The sequence below is a fragment of the Centroberyx gerrardi genome, chromosome 11 (genome assembly GCF_048128805.1).
Source record: "Centroberyx gerrardi isolate f3 chromosome 11, fCenGer3.hap1.cur.20231027, whole genome shotgun sequence".
Lineage (NCBI taxonomy): Eukaryota > Metazoa > Chordata > Actinopteri > Beryciformes > Berycidae > Centroberyx > Centroberyx gerrardi.
Genome location: NC_136007.1, coordinates 24,349,545 through 24,367,918, shown reverse-complemented (window position 1 = coordinate 24,367,918; position 18,374 = coordinate 24,349,545). Strand labels below are relative to the sequence as shown.

General features: G+C 43.6%; 1 protein-coding gene across 2 annotated transcripts in view; it reads left to right on the top strand.

Annotated features, from left to right (window-relative positions):
• The first annotated feature begins 11,020 nt into the window (after nucleotides 1-11,020).
• Nucleotides 11,021-18,374, top strand: part of dscama (Down syndrome cell adhesion molecule a) — a 71,893-nt gene continuing 64,539 nt past the window's right edge. The window contains exons 1-3 of one of the 2 annotated variants that reach the window (XM_078286580.1): nucleotides 11,021-11,045; nucleotides 12,053-12,376; nucleotides 12,531-12,680. In XM_078286580.1, coding sequence (XP_078142706.1) covers nucleotides 11,027-11,045; nucleotides 12,053-12,376; nucleotides 12,531-12,680 — 493 coding nt within the window. In that variant the 5' untranslated portion in view covers nucleotides 11,021-11,026. Of the gene's footprint in view, nucleotides 11,046-12,052; nucleotides 12,377-12,530; nucleotides 12,681-18,374 lie in introns of those variants that run through there. The other variant, XM_078286581.1, reaches the window with a different exon arrangement.

Here is an 18,374-nt window from a genome sequence, read left to right as displayed (position 1 = left end):
AGTCTCCACTCTATCAGGCCTTCCCCAGAAGTGATTATGCTAATTGCTGTTTGATCAGATGATTAAATTATAATTCGATTAATCCCGAGCACTAAACGCTCTGAATACGTTTATGTGTATTTTGCTGCCTGGCTGTGTTTGAAGAGCCCCAGTGTCCCCTGTCACCCGGCAGGCAGACTGCACCATCCGGATATAGGACGGGGAAATACGTACAGTATTTATAGCTGCATGGAAATGAACGAAACGTTGATTTTGATCTAATAATCGCAGTAAACGTGATGATTAATAACGGATGATTCACGTTTGTGTGCAGACTGAGTGTAGCTCTAATGCAGACGGCTGCCATTTTCTCAGTCATTGCTTGTCTCTGTTCCTCTCAATTGACCGCGTGTCCATCAGGGTGATTTATAGCAGCGCTGTATGGACCGTCTCCTGCAGGACTGAATGATGAGAACGCCGTACCGTATGTGCACTACAGCGTTCCCCGCTGCTCCGGTAATCATAAGGCGCGTTGCGTGTTTAGTGTGTGTATTCTGCGGTGTATATGCAGGTTTTGCTGTGTTTCTTAATTGAGGGGAGCAGTGGTGGGGTTTCTCAAATGATGTTGGATGCGGAGGAAAGCGCGAAACAGAAACACTAAAGCACACACACACACACACTAAGCAGATTGGCTAGCTGTATGTTAGCATTGTGGAAATAGGGGAGGACTCCCTCTCTTGCAGTAGGGATACCGAAGATGAAATCCTCTCGCCTCTAAGGCAAATGGAGGGCTGTGGAGGAGGAGGGGTGGCAGGGATGGAGGGAGAGAGAGAGGGGTGAGGGGCGGGGGGGGTGGAGGGGGTGGTATTTTTTCTGAGGCGCAAGAGGATGGCTGTGAGCGGAAAGGCAGTGATGTCTAGTCATCTGACCCACAATCCCATTTAACCCCAGGACTTTGATTTGCCCTCCACTGTCAACCGCTAGCCCGCTTCGCCTCTTTGTTTCTCTACTGCAAATGGCTGCCTTTTTTTTAAGCACACCAGATGACGCAAAAAGAACGCGGCAATAAAGCCGACTTCGTTAAATATCTGCCCTCACAGCCTATATAGCACTGCCAAACACTAGGGCCTTCAAACAAATTTCTCTGGACGATCTAAAGATTTCATGTGATAAGTGATTCAAGAAATAATATATTCTGTTTATCTATTTTGATGCAATTGTAATTTCTTGCCGATTACAATTCATATTAACAAACACCATGATGATGTATTCTTGAATGTTACATCTAAGTAACCACTGTCAAATCACATTTTTTGGCCCGTGGGTGTCCCACCACCCATGTTGCATTGCAGCTCTCAGTCCTTCCTTGTCAACAAGTTTGGTCACCACTCGCCTACAGTCATACGTCAAATCAAGTCAAATTTATTCGTACACCAATTTAAAGACAAACAGGTTAGTCACTGAGATTTTCGGAGAAGTGCACCTAAGGATAAGGCTGTTTTTGATAGTAAAGACACTCCATTAATGCCCTTTTCCAATAGATTTAGCCATCATGGAAGTCTCACTCTTTACTGGATTCACAGCATGCAATAGCAACCTAAAAATTATGCTCAGGTTCTTGTTTAATATTCGGATATGGCCGTTCAGTTTCACTTTGTTGACAAAAACAGAATGCCATAGCCTGTTTTTACTACTGATGAAGAGTAGATGTAGTGTAAATGCTTATGATAAAAGACTGTGTTCTGTGTTGGCTATAAGGCTCCTGTGCCACACTGTAGTGTATGTAGATGATCTTAAAGCTGTCAGCCTTCCTCCTTCAGCTAATCTCCCCGCTCATCCCCGCCTGCTGGGTTTAATGTCCTCTCTCTCAGCTCACCTGAGATCCCCCTTTCCCTCTCTCTCTCTCTCTCTCTCTCTCTCTCTCTCTCTCTCTCTCTCTCCCTCTCTCTCCCTCTCTCTCTGTCTGCCATCCACATCAACTCAGTCGGAGCTCTGCTTGACAGAATAGCGAGCAGAGGTGGGAAGAATTTTACTGAAATAGAAATAATGTCACTCCATCTCCCGGTGATACCGAAAGCATGCATATATTTTAAAGCAATGTATTAAATACAAATTTGAGTCAAGTAGAAGTACTCAGACAAGAGAGTCAATTACTGTAAAAGAGTAGCTCACTAAAAATACGCTCAAGCACTTAGTTTTGAATGACAGCAACTCAAGAACTAAGATTTTACACCCCCAAATTTCACCGCTACTTGGGAAGGCTACTTTTTGCTCATATTAACTTTATTGTCAATTACAAGAGGCTTAATCCCACCATGATTGTGTGTAACTATGAATGACTGATACCGTTGAACTGCCATACTCCCAGATATATAATTTTTTATTTGCATAGAAAAAGGTTAAGTTATGAAAATAATCACAAAAGCAGTGTTGTCAAAAAATCTGCCTGAGGAGTGCACAGCAATTATTTATAATTAGTCTTACAATAAAGTGAAATTCTGTTTTCGTTTGATGCAGCTTGAATAAATTCCACAGACTTAAAGACTTATGTCTCATGTAATCTGATGTGTCAGAGGGCAGGCATATGGTTGGGCTGACAGCCGCAGTAGGTTATGGGTTTTATTTGGCTCTGTAATACAGTATGTGAGCTCACATTGGTGACTCCAGAGCTCTGGGATGAAACCCATGTCAACAACAAGCTCTGATTCATACTTTGATATTCATGCGGAATAATAATAGAAGTTGCCAGATAGTGTATATTCCGTCCCATTTCAATGCTATGTCACTTAGGAACGCTAATGGAGCATTATGAATCTCTCATATGGTTGTTTTTACCTGTTTTTCCTTCTTCCTTTTGATGTGTCTTGGCATATTAGCTTCAGCGGCAGCAGAGAGAGCTTGTTTACTCGCTCACACACAGGAGTTCCTCCACTTTTCATTGTTCAGCCATCTCTCTCTCTCTCTCTCTCTCTCTCTCTCTCTCTCTCTCTCTCTCTCTCTCACTGTCTCTCTCTTTCTGCTGCTTTCCAGTATTTGTACATTTCCATCTTGGTGATGTAACTGATTAAAGTCTTCACAGTACTCCTCCTCTGTCCTGTTGGCGCTCATGTAAATGAGCATTCATATGCATCAACTAACCCACTCCACAGCAACTCTCGTCTCGCCCTCCAGAGAGTTGACATCAGAGGAGGGTATCATTGGTTTTACATAGCGGCTGCGTGGCACTGAGCGCACCGCTCAACATTATTCATGAGGGCAAATTGGGAGCCGGTGATTCGGGAGAGTAAGGGGTCCCTGTTCTCCAGTCTGCGCATCACGGCACAGCACAGCGCTCCTCTTTACCGCTTACTGTGTAAGCCCCTAGGGCAGGAGAGGAGGGGGGGTGCATGCTTACTCAGTGTCATCGTGAGGCCGTCCTGTCCTCCACCCATCCCCACCTCCCCCATCCCTCCCCCTTTTCTGCTCCCCCAGCCCCCACTCTCCCCTCCCTAGGCGGTCTCTGCAGAGCTCTGCCTTAATTACCTGCATCTCCTGCCATGAGCTGTCAGTGTGGCTCAGTGGTTGTTTGCCCCACTGGAGTTGCCCTAATGTCTTGATGCCCTGGTGCCCAATGTAGCACCACAGAGATCCCTGACCTGGCGAGGGCCACGCTGTGGCTAAGAGCCAACTGGACTCTAATGTTTTAATTCATGCCCAGCCTTGGGCGGGATGGATATGTTGTGGTTAATAGCTAATTCAATGTGATAAAATCATAGGAGAGAGGGGAAATAACAGGCTATTGTTGCAGAAAGCCAAGCAGTCAACCAGGATAATTTGAAATAATATGTAGCATGAATACGTCTTTTTCTTGTAATTTCAACAAGAAAACACAAGGCTCACAAGAGCAGATTCGACTGAGGTGTATGGTTGATTAATGGTGTTTGGTTGAGGTAAACACAGACCCAGCAAAGAGCCCCTGACACATCAGTGGGCTAATGCACAGGCTAATGCATAGGCCTATTTATGTTGTGTGTTAGCAGGGCCCGTATTGATCAGACATTTACTTAAATAAATTGCCTGGCTGGTTTTCGAAGCAGCCACTGATGGGCACTGTCAGAGCGGAGGTCCATGGGTCTGACTGAGCAGACGCTAATCCCACACATTAGAGGCAGGATAGAGGAAGGTCTTTTACTTACTCTTTTGGAAGAGGAAAATCACTGAAGAGCTGTGCAACTCGGGCTTTTGGGTACTAGGTGATACTTAGATGTTTATTCTTTCCTAACGCATTAGAAATATACAGTAGGTCTAAGTGGTTGACGCTGCCTCTCAAGAACTGGTGGCAGACAAAACCAGCAACGTTGCTGGCTCAGTTGACCCCTCGCTGTCTCGCCCATCTCCCAAGCCCATGTCAGCATATATGTACAGTATATGGGCACACTGTCCTTGACCGGAGCGTGTCTGGTGCCCTTGAGCTCCAAACTCAGCGTCAGGGGCCTTAAGACAGCAGGAGTGCATTAGGAGTCACCTGCGATCCAGGATTAGAGGCTTCAGCAAGACCTGCCACCAATAGGTCCTGACATCTGGGACCGTGCCCGCCATTATTCCACACAGCAAGAAGAAGGGGCCCAACAGATCCCTCCACCCCACTCCCGCTCCCACCCCACCCCCACCCATCCCTCTCTCAGCTTTGCTAAGAGATGAGAACACAGATAAAAAAAGAGGGAGTCCATTCATTATAGATGTGTGGGATTCATAATTGAACAATATCACTTTTTTCTCTTTGTGGTTTTGGCTCACGTAAAAATGATGTCGATTAAGAGAGGCTGTGGCACGGGCCGTTTGGCATATGGTGACTTTTAGTGAGCGCATGCCTGTGTATGTGTGTGTGTGTGTGTGTGTGGGCATGATAGGCATGGGAGTGGGCTTCTGTCGCTTATGAGTTTGTGTCAGCGCATTGTAACGGTGTGCATGTGTGTGTGTGATGCCTAAAGAAATGAGAATGCAAGAACTTGTAATATCCAAAATCGTTTTTTTTTTTGGCTCAGTGAAAGATGTGTGGGATAGGACATAAGCAGGAACTTTTAATGAAAGGGAGTGGGAAAAAAAACCCCAAAAACATAGCCTAATCATTTTTACAGATCTGTTCAATAAGCAGTTACAATACAAGAAGATTATTCATTTTGGAAGATTCCAAACACCACCACTACGCATCAGCAGAGAGAGAAATTCAGATGAGTCCTTTGAGATGTGGACCAAAGTGTTGCAGACTGCAGCCTTAATCTGCCAGCCAGGCTGACGGCTGACCGACTATCGATACGGTCCACATAAATCTTTCATCTCCCGCTTTAAGATTCAGCCGGCTCTCGTTTTGATCTCGCTCGTGTGTTCTCAGCGTTATCAATAGATTCTCCAAAAGTGCGCCTCTTCGTGCCGCAAAAACAATGCGTTTAGATATCTCCGGGATGCGCATTTGTATGTGTTACATCTTACTATTTTATGACAGCCGTTAATGAGATTATTATTTAACGGTGCTGTACACAAACACGCGCGATGACAGCCAGCAGCCACCCACACACTGTCTCCTTTGCTTGCGAGCAAGCGTGGTGATAATTTAGGCTGGTTTGACTGAATATTCGAATCATATCCCCCCCCAAAAAAAATCGCAGTTATTTTTATGTAATTTCTGCTTTATTAGATAATACACAAGAAGAGTCACAGGGAATATATGGAGGGTCTGGCATGAACCTGATTTGACTGGATGATATTGCAAGTGGTCCAAGTATGTGATAAAATGGGATTTTCCTATCGATACACCGGTCCCCTTTCCTCTTTTCCCAGTACACTGTAGAATTTGACTTGTAGTTGACTAGTACTGCACAGCTAAGGATCGCCTTGTTCCATGTGTGGAGTAGCACAGCAGTGTCCTTATCCATGCAGTGAGTACAGCACTTTCATTTTGGGCTGCGCTGCTGTTCAGTTGTAGGGACTCATGAAGGTCCAGCGGATGATAAATACAGATAGTCAATGGAGAGCTTGGCTCAGGGTAGTGTGTGCTCTAGTGTCTCCCTTACAAGGTTGCACACACACACACATGCACACACAAACACACACACGCTTCACATTTGTTGTTTTTTTTTGCACCTGCATCCTTGTGCAAAGGTTGAGCAAGTCTGAATGTGAGAGACGGGGTCAGAGGAGCGTGAAGGAGAGATGAAGGTTAGAGAGGAATAAAAACAGACGGAGCAGAGCTGGGAAAGAGAGAGAGGGGGGGGAGAGGGAGGGAGAGAAATAGAAGGGGAAAAAGTGAATTTGCAGGAGCGCTTGAGAGACAACGGACGTGGAGCATACCTCTGACCTCTGCTGTGGCCTCTCTCCGATCTCTTTCTCTTTCTCTGTCTTTCTCTCTCTCTGTTAATAGCTGCCTGCATGTCACTGTCTGAGTGCTTTCCAGTTTTCCCTCTTCCCTATCTGCCCCCACACCCCTCCTTCACTGTTTGCCTTGGCAATGCACTGAAAAATAAATGCACTCCTACTGTATCTATCTGAACTATTGGGATCTGGCAGCGTTAGCGTCCATCAGTTGACTTGCTCGTCTTAAGGAATCAGCCGCCCAGAGACGGGGGCGGGGCGTCTCAATTTTTCATGAGTTGGTGCAAAGCGGATTGAGACAAAAGCGGTTTTGAGGAGCCTCTCTTCCTCCCTCGCTCACCTTTCAAACACGCTCAGACCAGAGGCTGCATGATGGCTGTTTGTTCTCGTTTAGCGCTGCAGCACCCATCACACTCCCTAAACAAAACTATCAATCCCTGACGGGCCCAGCGGACTGATTTGAAGTAAAATGTGGCACCCACTTGTACAAAATGATTTCTGGCAATCTTTATGAAAATAAAACTCATTATAGGATTTTTACAGATGTTTTTTTCTGACTTCAGACAACAGTAAGAAATATGTTTGCGGTACAAAAACAAAAATTAACAAAGAATATATTGTTGGAGGAATGGTGACATAACCAGCAATGAAAGTGACTTCTGATGTTCCAGAGCGTACTGTAACTGCTATTTTGAGCCTAGAAACCGATTTCAAATATTCATTCATTCATTCAAACTTTATTTCAGACTCAGGGTCCAGCTAAAACACAGGACATAACATACAATTCCTTTTACTTTCCAGTTGTATTTCATAGGTTTAGATGCCAATGCCCCTCCGTAAAGACATTTCAAACTAAACTAAACAAAATTTTTTGCCTTTGCCTGACGAAACTTTTGTGCAATGTTAAAAAAAAATAAATAGTACAGGCTTTAAATGTAGACAATGAGCCGACCATTGTCTTTGATTTTTCACATTCAAAATTTTTGCACTACATATTTGCATCTCCTGCTTTCCCTGTGCAAACACAGGCTATCCAAGGAGGAGCTTGACTATTCATTTTGCAGCAGTGGTGGACAGTGGAGGATTTGAAATTGTCATTTTCATAAACATGCAGACTCACTGAGAACGAAATTCAGCTGCCTAGTACGATGGATAACGCAGTGCATTGTGGATTATGTGAAGGAGGACAGGGTCAGAAAACAAGGAGGGGTCAAACAGTGACACAATAACAGACACTTGTGAGTGTATGCAAATTCACGGGGCCATAAGGACCATCTGGTAATCGGGAGATTATCATTGGAAATTTATGCAGTTGATGAGTGCCAGTATGGCTGTTGATGTTTTGGATCCAATTAACTGAATGGTGGTGAAACACTTACACTGCTGGTCAGTCAGATAGCTAGCAGCTATTCATAACAGATGCTGAGATTTTACGAGGATATCATAAAATCTATCAAATTTTCCCCGTGTGAGTGACTGCCTTGTAGAGACTGCCTTTCTACATGAAAGAAGTTATGGAATACATAACAACCACTGACAATACGACCCTCCATATGATTACCTTGAGTGATTTTGCATGCATGAATGTGGCCTATTTTGAACTAGTATTATGGTTATGGACTGAAATTATAGTTACGTTCGAAATGCAGAAATTTCAAAATCCTTTTGGTTCTTTTCCTTGCTTAATGCAATGCAATAATCTGTTTTTGAAGGCTACCTCTTATTAACCGCCCACCCATGCTTAAAAATTTTCAAACAAACCTTCCGAACAAATAATTGGTTGGCAGAGTAAGATTAGCCACACAAAGTTGGGATAGGAGAATATAATAATAAATCTGTTTTTGAGATTTATGTTGGTGTTTTCACAAATGCATAGACATTTGAATGGAGTGATGAGGTGACTGGAGGAGGATTCTAATGCCAACATAAAGGCTGAAGGTTATCTATCTGTGTGTTAACTACTGACATGCAGTCACACAGCACACACAGAATATAATCTCACACACACACTCAGGCAAGCACACCAACAGAAGTGTGTGTGTGTGTGCGTGTGTACATGCTCACACATACACTCAATTGGATGTGTTGCCAACTCTTATCAGCAGCTTGTCTTTGAGGTCTTTTGTCAGGTCACTCATAGATTTGCAACATGATACCTCCATGTTTGAGTCTGCATCTAAACTCCCAAATGACCGGTTTTGAAGGGAATTAATGTTCAGGTTTCAGCAGTCAATAAAAAGTCCCCCAGAACGGACCAATCCCGCGGCCACTCTGCCTCTTCTTCCCACCTCTCGGATAAGAAACTGCCAGACTGTAGCTGTCGACAGCGACCTCCATTCACTTTTCAACACCTCCACGACCGGCCCTCTGAGTACTGCATGTGTGAAGTGAGTGCAGCTCGAAATGTGCAGGAACATGTGTACGCGACAGTGTTTGTTTGTCGTAACGGGTTGAACGACCAGTGGGTGGAAGTGGCCGGTGATTTGAGCGCGCTCATTAGGAATTTATGAAGCGCTAAAATGTTTGGTCCCCGGGGAGGGGGGATTGGCAGCTGTCGCACAGGCAGGCAGGCGGGCGGGCGGGCGGGCGGGCGGGCGTGCGGGCGGGCAGGCGAGAACCAGGCTGCACAGATACAGTAGAAAGGCCTGAAATATTTACAGTAGGTGACTGACAGACTGAGTGTTCACAGATTACCACAATTACGGTTAGCTTTATAGGAGCATACCTGCGTTCAGAAGTTTTCCTCTCATGCCGTTCTGTTAGTCCGTTTACTCTGGAAATACCATTTGCAAATGAGTATTTTCATATTGGTTTGTAGTTGCCCTGCAGATGTAATTGATTCCAATATAGACCAAAAGTGCATTTGCACGCTGTCATGAGTTTTCACTTTGTGTTTCTATGATACTTAGGTACACCAAGGTGGGCTGTAGCCATCCAGTTTTCAGCTTGGCCGCTCATAATTTGAAGTCATTCAGCAAGCAGTTGCATCATTAAAATAAATTATTATTAATACGGCTACAGTAATGAGAATAATATATCAATACCTATTGCCTGCACTTGTGAAATCTCTGTAAATCTATTTTTAGTATTGTACACCAAATTCATCACTATAACACAAATCTACCATTGGGCTTCCCATCTATCACTGGATGGACCTTAAATGTAATCTTTTAAAAACGTTCTCACCTAAAATATAACATGGAATGACTTTAACAGTTTTACAGCTTAAAACATATCAGTCAATAAATTTTGAGTTTATATGCTCAGTATTAGCACTGAAGTTATCTATAGTTTGCAGAGACAAAATACTCATTAAAGCAGTGACCCTCTTGCAATCAGACCATCTTCTTTTACATTGGCAAGAGAGTGAGCGCAACTCAACATGGGTATGCCATCTGTGGGTATGCATATCCAGTGATCACTTTTTGACCTCCATTGGCAGATAGTGGGAAATCAGTGAAATGTTTCCCATCTTTCTAGCATAGAGGGAAAAGTTACATGAGCCACACAGTTGAAATGCCCTATAAACGCATAAATGCATTGAATGGACTAGTTGATGGACAAATTTACAAGATAAAACCAAGATCCAACCTACACACATATTACCATAAAAATCACTTCTGCATTTCCATATTATAGTATCTGTTCTGTAGTTGGTTGAATTGATTCAGATTCAGTTTCATTGTTGTCACATTTTTCTTGCTTTGCCTGATGAACTTCTCACTTCATTTTAGTTTAGTTGAATTAATATCCAGCATAGAAACAATAAAATCCTCTTCTAGTTGCACATTAGTATTTGCACAGCTATGAACAGGTGCAGTAAGAGCCCCTCTTGTGCCCACATTTAATGCAGTTTCGTATTTTGATCATAAGTTCATTTTTGGGGTTTTGAGGCTTTCAGGGCCCAATCCATTCTCTAAACATAATCAAAAAGGTAACTCCCACTGGAAACCAGGAAATTAGGGGGATTGGAGGTATTTTTATTTTCAGTTTGACTGACTGAGCTCATGTTGCAAGGACTGTATGTGACAGCTAAGGTTGAATGTGTGCAGCTTACATTTCCAATGTTTATAAATATCAGATCAAAAACCCTAACTGTCTCTTCTAGAGGGACAGAGATAATCACGATTGTGCAATGTTAAAGAAACATATGTCCAAACATATTTCCTTGAATCTTACACGTCAGCTTTATAGAAATGCAACAAAACAAAATATTAAGGGCTAAATTATAAGGCGGGGTATGTAGTTCTCTGTCATTATGGCCATTTGTTTGCCCTCACCTAAAACACATGAACAAAAACAAATGAATATATGAAGTAAGTCCTCCACCCATGATTCTTTGGGATCCAGCCAATATACATAGCCTGGCTTCATGCCCACAGTGTGGGTTTTCCATTACTGCAAAGACTTGCGTTGTCAGTTTTATCCAGCACAGTGACTTACTACAGGGGAAGTGTATCGCATTACATAGCCTTGCTTCATTAGTTAAGATGACTTGGAAACCGCTTCCACTGCACACGGACAAACATGACAAATTGACCCCATATCAGCTCTTAGGGGTATTTTTGCCAATATCCAAATTGTAATCATGGAAACTGATTCTGAGGAAGTGTTTGACACCACAGCAACAATATAATTGCTACAATGACAGATAACTGAAATCGATCCAAGATTAAACCTTTTGGAGGCATTGGGAGCTATGAGGGGAATTGCTTTTAATTCTGATGAAGCCGTGGATGCAAATTAGTTTGTCAGGGGGAAATGTGTGGTCATTTGGCTACTTGAGGGTCAACAAAAAACAGAAAAAAACAAAACCTTCATGACACAAATATGATCTTGTGAACGTCATTTTTTGTGTTACAAACAATAACATATGATGTAGCCACTTGCAATAAAGTATTAGTATTATGGTTGGCTTGTTGAATTTAAATAGTAATGAGTTTTCCTTCCATGTTTTTACCCAGAAACACTATTTGTTGGAAGATTGGCTCTAAAGCCATGACAACAAGGCAGGCTGAGATACAAAACATACAGCATGGAGTACTTACTGGATTTCCCAGAAACCCGTGGGTTTGTGTATGCAGCAAGCATGGCCCTACAGCTTATAAAGGATTGGTGCAGGATAGGGTTGTGGGTTTTGTGTGTGTGTGTGTGTGTGTGTGTGTGTGTGTGTGTGTGTGTGTGTGTGCGCATGTGTGTGTGTGCATGCTGTACCCACCGACATGCATGTTTTAGAGGCGGGGTGTGGCTCCAGTTGCCCCCCTTTCCCATCACTGTGCATGTAGTGTAGTCAGGTCTGGCGCTGCGCTGGCTGTGTTAGTTCATATCCACTGCTGCTCTCCCAGAGCCCTGCTGCAATGCCTCTTCATAGACAACAAAAGACACACTCCTCCAAGCTCCCTCCACTGCAGCAAAGACAAACACAACGGTCAACCAGAAAAACACACACAGCCCAAATTCCAAGGCAAACATGACACAGTTGTAGAGATGCAGGATGGCATAGTCAGATCATAAAAACAATAGTTATTCAAATTTGCTGAGTGAATAGTTTTGGGTTAAACAACTGGTTTCTTTAGTGAAGAGATAACATGATGCATTTCTGAGTAAATATATCCATCTACATTGTTCTCCAGGCTTTGATAGGAAGTAAACAACTTGCAAATGCTCTTGCAACATGTCCCCGCTTCCTTTTCTTACATTTCTGTTTCCCATCTCGTTTCTCTCCCCACAGTTTTCAGTGAAGATCTACGTTCCAGCTTATATTTTGTCAATGCATCTGTGCAAGAGGTAGTGTTTGCCAGCACCACAGGGACGTCGGTGCCCTGTCCCGCCGCAGGCGTGCCCCCCGTCTCGCTGCGCTGGTACCTGGCCACCGGCGAGGAGATCTATGATGTGCCAGGGATCCGCCATGTGCACCCCAATGGCACCCTCCAGATCTTCCACATCCCCCCTTCCAGCTTCAGCAAGCTCATCCACGACAACACCTACTATTGCACAGCGGAGAACCCCTCAGGGAGAATCAGGAGCCAAGATGTCCATATTAAGGCTGGTCAGTTTCTCTGCTCATGCATGTCCACGCTTAATGCAGTGGTGCTTTGTTGAAACCCAAACAATGATGTTCCATTATCAGGAGCAGGTTTTCTTGCCCCAATATTAGGAGTGTTTTTTTTTGTCTAATGCACCTCTTCATCCCCTCCTTCCAGTCCTACGAGAGCCCTACACTGTCCGGGTGGAGGACCAGAAAGCCATGAGAGGCAATGTGGCGGTCTTCAAGTGCATTATCCCTGCCTCAGTGGAGGCCTACATCACTGTTGTGTCCTGGGAGAAAGACACAATGTCAATCAACGCTGAGAGTAAGTCGTAATGTCTTTATTTACTAGACAAGCCACTGCACAATGTCTGAAAGCCAAGTGGCAGAAGTGACCATCAGTATTCGATATTTCTAGGAATGTTGTAATTAATGAGCATCTTGTTTGAGTTGTCCATGTGAGATTCTCATTATATCACTCCGCAGAGTGAAACCTATATGGTTAGACTGATAAATGCAGTCTGTGGGAGATTGGCAATGAATACTTCGGTTTGTACTTTGTTGCACAGCAATGCACGTAACTTTTAATTCAAAGGTGCTACGTGTAGCAATTTAACATCAGTAAATTACTACCACATTAATTCTGAGAGACTAGTATAATTACCACAAACAAATGAGACCATATTGTGTGCCACCAGGTCGTATTTGGCAGGAAATCTGTTATTTTGCTTTATGGCACAAATGGAGGTTGCTTTATGGCACCAAACAGAAACAAGGCGCTGTGCCTCCTGCACAAATGAAAAGAGTTTCTCCCAGTGGCAAATGTTGGAGTGAAACACCAGTTGAAAAATCACTTCCAAAATGTTTGTCATCTTCAGTAAAGCAAAAGAGAGGGAGGAAGCAACGGGGTTTAAGGGAAATGTGGTCTTCATTTTGAGAAACACTACCAACCGTCTCCACCATGGTCTCACTTGTTTATGTATATCACAATTATTCTGACAATGATATATTGATGTTTAGAAATGCTACACATTACACCTTTAATGCTTAAGAGGTTTATTCTATCTAAATGACAATTACAAGTAGAGGTGTTTGCCAAGAGCTGAGGATTGTGACAACAGAGGTGTGTGTGGACTGTGAACAGCAAGGACCTTTTGACATGAGACGAGACAAGAGCCCTTGTACCAGCCAGCCAACCAGCCCTGCTGTGTGTGTGTGTGTGTGTGTGTGTGTGTCCACGTCTGTCTGACCCAATGACAGTGAGGTCCCACTCCTCTTCCTCTGCCGGTCTTCCACGAGAGCGCAGGCTGCCAGCCGTGTCACTTAGTCTCAGTGTATTGACCCATTTCTCTGGCTGATAGGAAGCACTGCAGCGCTCCGATCATTCAAATCACTTAAATGGAACGCTCGCCTGCATGATTGTTTCCCAGCCCTGGGGGGCAAATTCACTTTATGTGGGGCATTTAACAAACTCAATAGACAAGAGCTAATGTCATTTTGCTTTTGGATAGAGGGCAAATGCTGGCTAGCGATTGCTTTTTTTTTTGTTGACGTTTCACATTTGTCCGCTGAGGCGAAAGCGGCCATGTTGAAATCTATAGCAATCTCTTAATTGTGCATAAATGGATTTGCCGCAAGCATGTTTTTTGAGCTGTGGGCATACAAGGGTTACGTTGCTGATGGAATACATAGTCTTTATAATGTTGAATGCATTTGTTTTTAGACTTTTTAAACTTCATTGCTGCGTTCTTTTTCATTGCTTTACAGTATGGTTGCAAGTTTGAATTGCAATTGAATATTTTGGAACGCTGGATCTTTCAGAACTTGTCTTTAAAGAAAATTGTTGCTGCGCTGTCAAAACAAAAGTGTTTATCTTGCGCCTTTAAAATCATCACATCTGTAGCTGTCAGCCATGTAAACGCTGTCAGAAAAATCATCCAGCCACCAATCCACTGCTCTTCTCCATGCTAAATAATGGAAGATGGAAGCCTATGAATCCATGAGCAAATGGTCTTTATTCACGTCTCAGTGCACGCATCCCACTGACGCACCGTCCATTCCCCTCATCTTCTGTGGTACACGCATTTTAAGTGCAGTTTTTGTGTGTGTGTGTGTGTGTGTGTGTCCGTGTCTGTGCGTCTATATGCACACTGACTGGCAGCTCAATGCAACATGGCCGAACCCCTCCTCTCGTTGACCAAACCCCACCATTTCAATATTTAATGAATTAAAATAATATCAACACTTAGACTTGGAGAAAACTTTGTGAAATAAAGCTTTTCTGTCTCTGGCATGAATAATTGAGCGGAGCGTTTCTGTTTGGAAGGTGTAGCATGACGTGCAGCACCCATCTGACAGGCCCTCTGCAAGTCTCACTGGACATAGACCACTTTGAGTTGTTGCAGGGTAGACTAACAATGCACCACTTAAAGAGCCCCGCTGTCCATTAGAATAGAATGGAAAAATGATGATGAAAAATACATTCACAGGATGCCGTTTGCTCCAGTGGTTACCACATCTGGTGTTTGGCAGTTCCAACTCAACAAACAATGCAAAAAATATCCATCTTAACATGTTTTACAGTCTAGTATTGTGTCTTAAAATCAAACAAATAACTGAAAAAAATCTTATGTGTGGAGATAATGTCTTGTTTTCAATGCAGTTTCACCTGCTTTAAGAATTGTGGATCCTTCCATTAGTATCAACCAAATTTTCTCACTTGTTGTAGGAAACATGAGCTTTTAAGACTCAATACTAGACTAAATGTTGTTAAAATTGATATTTTTTTGCATTGTAACCTGTACATCGACAGGATGGAGCTAAACCCTGCATTGCCTTGTCAGTGTCCAATCTCCAATTCAGCAAAGACACCCATTCTGTTATTCATGAATCAGTTTTTCCACTGAAAATTATTGTGAGATTGTGGTTGGAATAGCGGTAATGATAAGGAGCTGATTGTCACTCAGAAATGTGTGGGGATAAAGCAGCGACATCCATGCATTCATCTTTTCTCTCAGCAGAGACAAACTTGAAAACCAGCGGTGTGTCATGTATTTACTGTAGGTGTGTCTTTGGCTAAACAAACAGCATTTACTATGCTGAGGAATAAATGTGGTGTGTTAACCGAATGCCTGGGTAAAAAAAAATGAAACACTAGCAAGATTTCCCTGCAAAGTGAATGGCTCTGGTGGTTCTGCAGCGGTGGCGGCTTCATCGTCTCTTCATCTCTTATGGGCCTATGCAAATTCTAATCACTATTAACATTACATGATTCTTCATTGCGTTATCCGTTGACCTATTATTTTCCTAGTGTGAACGGTTGTTAATCCAGAATGACAATATGCACGCTAATAATGTTGATTATATGCCATTGCTTTCTAAAAAAATAAAAAATAAAGTAAAAAAATACGATTTGAATTAAGAATTTATGGGTGCGGGTAGTTCAAATGCTGCAAACTTACTTGATTGGAAGGATTTTAGCAATTGTTTACTGAGCGGAGCCAATCAAGACCAAGTCCAGTTGTGATGTGTTTGCTGGGGATAGTCCAAACCTGCCTATAAAAAGGGTGTTTTTTTGGTAATGCAACAAATTTAAATGTAACAACTAAATTTAATTAAATTGAATTTATTAAATTAAATAGAAATAAAAATATATTAAATTCCTATAGTAGGGCCCCTTTAAGAAAGCCATTTTCAACCACTATCATGAAGATGAGGGGTCCAGATGATCATTCAGTGTGATCAGATATTATAGAGTGATTAGCATCAACATCACCTCTGAGATCACATCAGAAAAAAAGCAGCCAACATCATGACAGAACCACCGTCACAGAGGAAAATCTGAATCCTGGTGCTTCCTTTTTGTTTTTCTGACCATACCTGGACAGAATGTGCTTGTGTGCGTCCTGTAGGGTTTTGCGGGATGCATTGTGCTGGACTGTGGCTAGCTGCTGCTGTATTGCTGTGCTGGGCCATTCCCCAGGTGCAGCCTGTGCTGCAGTCACTGAGGAGGCCTTGTAGTCATTTGCCTTGGCCTGATGTTGCCTGCTCTGCATTCAGCACCAGTAGGGCCGAGAGGGGGCCGACCCCCCAGCACTACTGCAGAGACTCACACACACATACACAAACGCACGCACACACACACACATACACACACACACACACACACACACACACACACACGCACACAGGGGCTTCTTTTCATTCTGCACACGAGCTAAGCACAAGGGCCGTCGGCCATCACACAGCTTCTCTTTGCTCGGCTCAGCCCTCCCTCATCTCTCCTCTGTTTCAAGCTTTTCTTCTTCTTCTCTTGCTCCCTCTTCTCACTGTTTCTCTCACTCTCTCAGACACACACACACACACTAATACATGGGCACGCATTCCCATAACATCCACTAATTTTTCCCAGTCACCCCACAGTCGCTCCATGAGTTTGAAGACTAATCATCATAATAAATATTTCATATTAACAATCAGTTGCTGTTGGGCTCTGGTAGTGCAGTACATGTAGACACAATTGTTTAAGGATACTGTGAATCCCTCTAACACCTTCAATCTGGCTATTTGCTGAGCCATCTTGTGCATTTCACAGTTCCTCTCATGTTTGTTGACATTTGGGATGTGTTTTCCAGTTATTTCTGCAGCCAGTCTCTATCCCCCAGCCATTGCCGAAAGGGAGAAGAGCCAGCCACACTATGTCAGTTTAATTGGCTGTGTATAATGGGCCTTTGAAGTAAATATCAAGAGTTTCTATCAGAAGGCTGCCGGACGTTATCGTGTGTTTCCACAGAGGCCAATGTTTTCTCCTCTGCATTTCAAGGTAGCTACAAAGCCGGGCTAGTATTGGAGGCATGCAAATGTCCGGGAGGTGAGGAGGCATAGTGGAGGCATAGTGGACGACTGTTGTTGGTGTAAGAAAACCTCAGCTGACCTGCATGTTTTGCAACTCCTCTTTGTCACTATGGATACAGTCAAGTCAACCCTGAGATGTCCTTGGGAGGCAGGTGTGTTCAGCTACACTGTGTGTAAACAGCTCAATTTCATATTTTATCATGTTAACAATGTAAACAGTTTCTATGACCTAAGCAACCTAAATGTTTTCTGCAAGTGTTGACATGTTTAACATTTACCAGCTGCATACATCTAAAAAAAATGGAAGAGTTTGTGAATTGAAATTCTTTGCCATCCTACATCAGAGCATTAGAGCGATATGTGATAATGACTTTTCGGTATGGATGTTGCCCTACTGTAAACATTTGTCAGGAGAACAGAACGGGGAGTAAATCATTTGCCATAGAAGCTGCGCTGTAGCTCACAGGTAGCATGGGATAATGAATGTGTATTGTTGGGAGCCACTCACTCGCTGTTGGTTTTGCCCTTTTCTTAGAATGGTACGGAGAAAGCACAGCCATTGGTGCAGCACAACCTTGAGCTGGGGGCTGGGGTGGGTGGGTAATGGTTTTACTGGTCCCTGTGTGGCGGAGATGAGGAGAGAGAAGGAGAGGAGGGGAGGAGGGGGGAGAGAGAGAGAGAGAGGATAACTAACTCTCTCCCTCTCCCTCTCTCTCTCTCTCTCCCTGCCTCCCTCCCTCTGTCGACAGGCAGGGTTGGGACTCTGACGTGTGACAGGCTGGATGGAGAGTCTTTTTCCAGCATTCGTCATTCTGTCTGCCCATGATTGGCTGGAGTATTGTTATTCACACAGAAAAATGGGTCAGGTGGCCTGTGGAGAATCGAGTGTTTGTATGGACGGACGGACGGATGGACAGCACAAACACACACACACACACACGCATACCTACACACACACACACATCCGCATGTCTTCAGAGCAGGATTTTACTCTGCAGCAGAGCAATAGCGGCAGATAAATAACAGATAAATGAAAATAAATCCAGGTTATGTGGTAAGTGTCTCTCGTGTTGTGTTCGCTGTGTCCTCTCACAAGCCGCGAGCTGCTTCTTCCCCCACACCCAGTGGCAGGGGGCTTAGTGAGATAAATAAAGGGATACGCGGA